Source organism: Papaver somniferum, unplaced genomic scaffold, assembly GCF_003573695.1.
Source record: "Papaver somniferum cultivar HN1 unplaced genomic scaffold, ASM357369v1 unplaced-scaffold_81, whole genome shotgun sequence".
NCBI lineage: Eukaryota > Viridiplantae > Streptophyta > Magnoliopsida > Ranunculales > Papaveraceae > Papaver > Papaver somniferum.
Window position 1 is genome coordinate 9,507,496 of NW_020651082.1, and position 8,199 is coordinate 9,515,694.

General features: G+C 36.7%; 1 protein-coding gene across 1 annotated transcript; it reads right to left on the reverse strand.

The window, feature by feature from the left end:
• Positions 1-93: 93 nt before the first annotated feature.
• On the reverse strand, positions 94-6,710 carry LOC113345482 (DExH-box ATP-dependent RNA helicase DExH8-like). The gene is made up of 14 exons (XM_026589255.1): positions 6,484-6,710; positions 5,477-5,654; positions 5,148-5,321; positions 4,757-4,904; positions 4,242-4,556; positions 3,770-3,916; positions 3,510-3,690; positions 2,724-3,007; positions 2,508-2,630; positions 2,269-2,413; positions 1,907-2,184; positions 1,629-1,823; positions 869-1,408; positions 94-630 (listed from the first exon to the last, which is right to left on the reverse strand). The coding sequence occupies exons 1-14, from the start codon at positions 6,641-6,643 to the stop codon at positions 415-417; spliced, it is 3,084 nt and encodes a 1,027-aa protein (XP_026445040.1). The 5' UTR covers positions 6,644-6,710; the 3' UTR covers positions 94-414.
• Between the last annotated feature and the right edge of the window lie 1,489 nt (positions 6,711-8,199).

The window sequence follows — 8,199 nt, forward strand, 5'->3', positions numbered from 1 at the left end:
AAGCATTAACTGTACAAAAGCGCATCAGCGAGGGTGATAGAAGAAAACGGCAACATGAACAGCAGACAAGAAATGATTTCTACTTACCAATGATTAAAGAAACCCCAACACCAACTCATAAATAAAAATATCATGTCCTAATTATAAACCAAAAAAAACGAGCCTAGTCTTCTTCTACTGTTTCTTCTTCCAAACAAACTAACATATGAACAAGTTAACCCAATTCCAGCTGTAGAAGTAGATATCCCTATTTATTTTATTTTTTTATCAGACAGCAGCGACTTAGAAGTAGATATCCCTAGCTATATTTACATATATATGTATTAACCATAACTTTTCTAAACTATTTTTTACTAACCTTCTGATGCACGCATATACTAAAGTCAGCATCAAAATTCTTCAACCAATAGTTCACTATTTACCACCATATAGGCTTTTCTTGAGAGCAGCAGTGTAATTTCCATACTGGATATCTGTAGGTGGGCAAATATAGAAAACATATGAAATGGGTCGTGAAACCATCATCGGCTTTGACATAGGAACTACATCTGAAAATGCACCAAAGCTTGATTCGTCAAAGGGGAATGACTCTTGCAGAAAAAAGAAGGAATCTCTAGCCAATTTTTCGACCTGCAACAAAAATAACAGACATGAAATCATATTTGTAAAATGTAAATATAAACTGGAGGCTTCCACTATCACTGTAAATACAAGGTGGGGACTTCAATACATAGAAACTGAAGATACTATTATCCACTGTTAACGCGGGTGGAAAAAATCCCACACTTTAATTGGTTATCTAGTTAACAGTTGATGACCATATTTCAGTTTCAAAGGAATACCACAAGATATCAAGGCTGATTGTTACCTGGAGCTGTGAAAATCGAACATTATTCATTGTAAGCACCACAGGCATGTCATATAGGAAGTCTGCTAAAGTCCTGATAGCAAGATACTCGAAAAACTGCTTTAAGAGAATTCGCTGTTTCTCCACGCTTTCAATATTGGTTTTGTCGAGTAGGAAACTGGCAAACCATAATACGCAGTGTACCTCTTTCCATGGAATACTGTTTTCCCCAGCACCAGAGATGACTGTGCCATATGGATGACTCAAGCCATGAAGTACTTTCACGCCGCTTAACGAGTTATCAGTCGTGGAGTCATCAGGTACACTTGTTGTAGTGATTATCTTAGCTGGGACACCATGATTAGAGAGAGAGGAAGAAAAATGCAGATCATTGTCATCCAAAACAAGAATGCATCCATCTGGAGTTGAGGGTAATAGCCGCAGGAAAGAAGCTGCATCAGGTTGTTCACTCTCCGGCATACAGAAATTTGGACTAATAGTAGATGACATGGTTGGATCAACATTGTGAGAAAAGAAACAAGAAGCACCATAGCGACATCCCTGCTCACCAACATCCATCAGTGTTAAAAGAAAGAAATTTGATGTTTATATTCTTTTAGCACTATTATACTAGATCAACAAGAAGAGGTATCTATAAAAGATGATACGTACTAATAAACATAAACTAATACAAAGATAATATAAACTCAAACATAAAGTACAAAACAGCTGGAAAAAAATGAAGATAAAAGGAAACAAAATGAGATGAAGCGGGATATACCTGGAGAGAAAAGAAAAATTTGCAGATAGGTTTTGGGGCCTGGAGGGAATGAGAAAAAGGACACTCGCTGCCCCTGTTGCATAAACCATTTACAAAGTATCTACAAAGCGGACGTTCCCCCATATCGTGCGACACCGTGGCAATTATTGGTTTCCGCTCGTTCTCGGCATGATCTTGTGTATGCTCAACTCTCATCTGTTTGGTGACAGCAAACATAGAAATGAACAACCAACAAGGACGACTACATAAATGCACAAGAAGCATATAGTGCACCAAACCTCTTTCAAAACAGTTGCAAACTTGTCAGCAACAAAGTTGGCTTTAAAATCATTGGGAGCAACATATGGCAAAGTGAGGCAGGTTTTTTCCTCAATATCTAGATTCAGATTAATGTGCTCATCCTCCTTCTTACTGTCAACATCCTCATCTCTATATTGAAGGTATCCAAGGGAACATGTGTGCTCAAATTCGTAAGGATTATAGTAAGAGGGAAGTCCATTAGCTTTAGCCATAAATTTGGGACGGAATCGGTGCATTGAATTTACAATATCATCATCTGCAGGTACACAAAAACTAAACATTAGAAGATCAAAAACCATGAGTAAGAGTTTGACATGAGGAATGGTTAAAGAACCCATACATATTTCTGAAACCTGATGCAGAGATGGCTGCAAAAGATTGTGGAAGGAACACCACTCTTCTTCAAGTTTAGGGAAGAGTATTTCAGTAGTATTTGGTTCATCAAACTTGAGAAGGTGCTTCAGCCGCTCCACACGATGCTTGTCCTTCAAAGACAGATCAGTGTAAAGGATCAGAGAAGCTACTAGAAAATAAACATTTGCATGTAAGAAACATTAATAACTCGGGGCAACGACTTACTTTAAAAGCACGCTGCCAGAACTGATATGCACAAAGGTTACCCATGGATATTATTTCCTTCTTGCCAGTTAGCACACTACTCTCATCATCCCCCCCAAAATAGCTGGCTATATACTCTGCAAACTGAGGATGAAAATAATATATTGAAGACAAATTATAACTTCAACTTTCATACATATCCAAGCAAAACTGTCAGAACAAAAAAATTAGACATACCAACTGATCCTGTCCAAATGGACGACGAACGGGCAGAGGATTTGTATCCATCAGTATTCCCATCAGAATGCCTTCACGAAGCAATCCAATATCTCCAAATTTGAGTATCATCACGGAAGCATCAAAGGACAACGTCATACTGGCAAGCAGACGGCCATAAAATGTTGGCTCATATCGCCCCCTATGAGATACGTTTTTCTCCAGAGCCTTAATGTGAACAAGCAAGTTTAGGGCATCTTCTACCACTTCAGATTCTGGTGGATCAAGGGCCTTCTGCAACAATACTTCAACAAACAAAGAAAATTCAGAACTTAGCACCAAGAGTCAGAACTTAGCACCAAGAGATTAGTACAATCCTAGAACAGCCATCAGTCGTGCTAAAGCATGAGGACCTTTGAAACTGAGAAAGACTGCAAACCCATAGGCAGAAGTTGTAGGTAAATAGTACAGCTTAAAATTGAACAGTACTTGAACCAAAAGATGAATAGTACTTGAACCAAACTTAAAACTGTCATCAGTGGTTGTTATGGTTTCACAACAACTCATGATTAACTAAATTAATCTTAGGCTTAAGTTAAACGGATTATTACTACTCCAGATTCATGTATAGTCAAGGCTCTTAATCATGCACTTAGGATTAATCTACACAAAGTGATGTAGCTTAAAAATCGTGATTATGTCTCAAGTAAGGTGACTAGAAAGCTGAAACACGCCCAGTCAAATCCCGAGACAAGATGAGAAATTTAAAAGGAAATCATAAGGAGAATTAGGAAACATATTCCATACCCTTGGGATCATTGATGGCCTTAGAGTCCGCGCAGCAAACAAGAAGCACTTGCTGTCTTAAAGATAATCGCAATATAGATGGACGCTCATGATCCGAAAACTGATTGAAAAAAGACCTAGTAACCATTCGATAAATTTTCCCATCACAAGTTCGACCTGTCCTGCCTTTACGCTGCTCAGCCTAGAGTCAATTAAAACATAAAAGGTCGTTAGGTTCGGTAGCAATCTATCAAACATGGAACCGTTAAGCTTCTTATTACCTGAGACTTTGATACCCACAAAAGTTCTGCTGCATCCTTTTTCCTATTATTATCCCAAAAGACTTGTAAAGATCGACAAGAATCAATGACAAATGCCACTCCAGGAATGGTAACTGATGATTCTGCAATGTTGGTGGCTAAAATAACCTGTAGTGCAGAATCAAACATTTCAAATTCAGAGAAGCCTCAAATTATAAAGATTTGACTCATGCATGTGGAATGAATAATTTCATGTATGTTTTGATACTGTTTACGGAGTAGGACACTGGGACTGAGGAGTAGGTGAAACAAAAAAAGCAGATGAAAAGGAGTAACAAATGCCTGGGATGTGTGCAACTCAGGCGATATCGCTTCAGGTATTATGGAAGCTAACTTAGGTCTGAGATGTGAAATCTATGTGTATATGTCATAGTAACATACGAAAAGGTAGATATTGATACCCACCCACAAAAACAAGCAGTACAGTACGAACCTTACGATGTGATTTCCAAATTTTCATCGTCTTTAAAGCCTGTTCAGTATCAATGCTGCTATGCAGAATGTGCACTTTGAAAATAGAACTCAAAGGGCTTAAAAGGAAATACTGCTGCTCCAGTGAATAGTATGTTGGAAGGAAAACCAGAATACTCTTCTCGATATCAGGTTCATTGTCATGAATATGCAACACCAGATCATGAATGAGTTTGTGCACTTCAGGCTTGATGTCAGCATCAGACGAGATGGGGCTTGGGCCAGAACAGTATGTACTAGACAAGGACTCTGAGTTTAGCCCAAGAAGTTCAGAAACCTGGTTAACAATAAGATACAATCACCGTCAAAGGATTACCAAGAGATTAGGAAGTGTGACATGAATATTTGCTTAAAACAATATGCATGAGCTGAACACTTCCTGCCATATCTTGACAGGAGTTTCACAAATTGTAAAAATAACTGGGTCGCGCACGTGAAAGCATTATTAATAAATCAAGAAGAAATAGATTTAATTGCCTGTTCAAGATATAGAATTTTTTTTTGGAAAATCGCTTGCTGGCCGGAACTTGGAATTGCAAGAACTTCAACCCTTTCATCCCTACCAAGGTCCTTGAAGTAATCTCTGTATCTCGCAGTCTCTGCTGTAGCGGACATCAAAACCAACCTTGCAGAAAGTGAAAACTATTAGACAACAAAATATTACCCCAACATACTACATAATAGAGTTAAAGATCTGAAGTAAATCAAAATCGGGGGTCAAAAACAAAACTATAATTCAACGGATTCAACCAAAGATAAGCAAGTATAAAGGACTCAAACAGCAAAACATTCCATTATCGGAAATCAACTTAATTAAAGCATTAGCACGTGCAGGGAAAAAAAGAAAATAGAAAAAAGAATCGCTAACCTCAAATCTTTGTCTTTGAGCATAAACTGCTTCACACATGTAAGAACAAGATCGGATTCCACAGATCTTTCGTGGACTTCATCAAGAATGATAACCTTATATCTGAGAGCTGCGATTCCCTTGTCCCTCATTTCATCTAACAAGACACCAGCAGTTTTGAAAACAAGTCTTGACCTGCGTACGATATCACCCAAAAGAGGAAAGATGAATAAAGAGATATGAAAAGAGCAGACCTTATTTCTAGACATTCACAAATGCGGATAGTGACAAAGAAGGTGAAACAAATGTCGATATTATTATAAACATGGTATGTCCATCAATTAACGTACCCTGCGGACATGACCTTTTTATGTCCAATATGATATCCAACCTCGCCCCCCACGTCGCATCTACGAGATTTTGCCACCATTCTAGCAACAGCTACAACTGCAAACCTTCTAGGTTGTGTACATAATATGGGTTCCATTCCTTCTTCTAGAAGAAACTGTGGGACTTGAGAGCTCTTGCCTTCAATAACATAGGAGCAGATAAAAAGCCAGAACAAGTTAAAAGATGAATCAAATCTGACAGAATGAAGAGCAAACATAAAACAATATCTAAATGCACAACAGTACTCAACATGAAGAAAAGTCAACGAAACAGATGTAAACACATGCATGTAAACAAATATACAGACAATTGAGATAATAAGAAATATTAACGACAAAAGAAAATATCTGTAAATTTATCTTTATAATTAAATGGGACATTATAGGTCCATAGCAATAGTTTCAGCATTCAATGGAAGTACAAAATCGAAGCTGATTTTCAATCAAACAATCAATCCTACTCTCCCAATCATATCCTACTCCACACAACAACCCAATTGGGTTATCTAAAACAAAAAACAAAAACAAAATCTTAAACCCTAACTACCTCATAAACCCAAACAATAATCATTAACTCATAAAAATAGAAGTAGTATTGCATGAAAACTTCAACAAGAATCTGCAAAATCACTCTATGAAACATCAGTGCAACTAAAAATCAAATCAAAAATAAGCAAAATTTTCCTAGTACAGTACTGAAATCCATCAAAAACCTAAGTAATCAAATCCTTCAAAATCATTCATAATACCTTAAATCAACACAAGAATCACAAAATGAAGCAAATTAAATAATACAAAACTCGCTAAACAAACAAAAGAGTTGCATGAATCATCTACTTACGCATGAATCTACACCAACAAAACAAAATTCAATCGAATGTAAACATAGACGAAGACACGCACATGGAGAGCGAGTATGTAGAAGTTATAAAAAGAAGAAGAAGAAGAAGAAGAAGAAGAAGGGGTACCGCAGCCAGTTTCGCCGACGATGAGTGTAACACGGTTTTCTTGAATTTTTTCGATGATTTTTTGTTTTAATCCCATTACTGGAAGGTAATTAAACTTGGCATCAGTCGAGAAAGGTGGTGCTGATGAAGCTGATGACGATGATCTCGGTGACGTCGCCATTCTTTCTTCTACTCCGTCGTCACTGTCTCTGAACACAGAGAGAGAGAGAGTGTTGAGAAAGGGGAGAAAAACCCTTCCTTTCTCTTTCTACTTTCCCGCTTTTAAATAATTTTACTCCTTTTTATTATTTTATTTTTTTGACGGTGACGCTGCTAACGTGCGCGTATCGTACTCGGTAGCTCACGTCGTTTTGGTTACTTTCTTTTCTTTTTTTTTCACGTAAATAAAATTCGTCTAGTTTGTTAGGTTAATTTCTAGCGAGGGTAGACGATACGGATGAGTCCGGTTTGTTTGTGTTTTATACACATGGAAGATGTAGGAACCGTATGTATTGTGCACACTGGTCAAAACTGATGTACACATTTGTTCGAGATAATTTTGTTCAGTAATTCTATTGAGCCCACCCGTCAAACCTACCGCTGATGTGGCCGTGATTTGACTTGATTTTTTGCGTGCGCTTTTGTCTTTCTGATTTCGGTTTGGATCGCCTTCTCAAATTCTAACTATGAAGCTAAAAACTCACTCTAACATGTTTGAGATGGAGAAAGCCAGAAATTAGTTCATCAAAGCAATATCCAATATAGGGTTGAACAGATGGAAGAAATCAAAAACCAAAAGCTTCAGATTCAGAATTACTAAACCCTAAGCTCAAAACTCTAGCTTTTTCAATTTTTGTATACCTTGTTTTTCGTTTTGTTCAATTTCATGCTGAAAAAATAGTTCAAAACAAAAAATCTTCAATTTATCATCAAAAATTTCAAACATCAAATTTATGAAACAAAGATATGTCAGGATTTTCTATGGAATCACTGACAACTGCGGATAACGGATCTTGAGATATTATGGTGAATAATAAGTAAACCAAGCATAAGCAACAATAATAATACGAGAAAGATAAATCAACTCACAAGACACAAGATTTATAGTGATTCGACCAATACATACAATGTGTACATATTGTTTACGTCCACTTTGAGACGCACCAACTCAAATCCTCTATGAAGAAAACGATTACAACGTCATGTGAATCCCAGCAAACCCTTAGTTACAACGCAACAATTACCCGATGTTGTAATATTTCGATTGCGGTAAATAAGGATTCGTTGCTCGGACTTGAAAAGATTTTTAAAACAAAAATATATACAAAATTTGTCACAGGATCAAGAGATACTAGGACTCAGGATTCCACCAATTCTTATACTCATGCGAATCAACTATTAATTCTAGACAATTATAGCTTAAAATGATAACAAATATCGACTCTTTTCTTTGCGAAAAATAGATTTTGTAAAGTATTAGATGTAAATCATGAGCATGATGCATCAAGAGTCTCATGGACTAAGCATGCATCATCAGATAAAATCACAAATAATCAAGAAAATTCATAAATCAAACTTATAATAGTGCAAATAGTCATAAAAGAATTAAATAAAATTACTCATGCATAAAGAATGGTTTCCTCCATCATCCCAGTATTGGGGTTTAGCTACTCATAATAATCATGTTCTCAAAATACATACTTGATGCTCAAAATATGATTAAAAGAGTGAAAAATA

What these genes read in the sequence shown, in the direction of transcription:
- LOC113345482 (XM_026589255.1), bottom strand. Translation starts at nt 6,643, where the DNA reads ATGGCGACGTCACCGAGATCATCGTCATCAGCTTCATCAGCACCACCT. An exon ending in CGTCGGCGAAACTGGCTGCG is followed by an intron (nt 5,655 to 6,483) that starts GTACCCCTTCTT and finishes ATGTTATTGAAG; the next exon opens with GCAAGAGCTCTCAAGTCCCA. An exon ending in GCATCAGGTTTCAGAAATAT is followed by an intron (nt 2,185 to 2,268) that starts GTATGGGTTCTT and finishes GTGTACCTGCAG; the next exon opens with ATGATGATATTGTAAATTCA.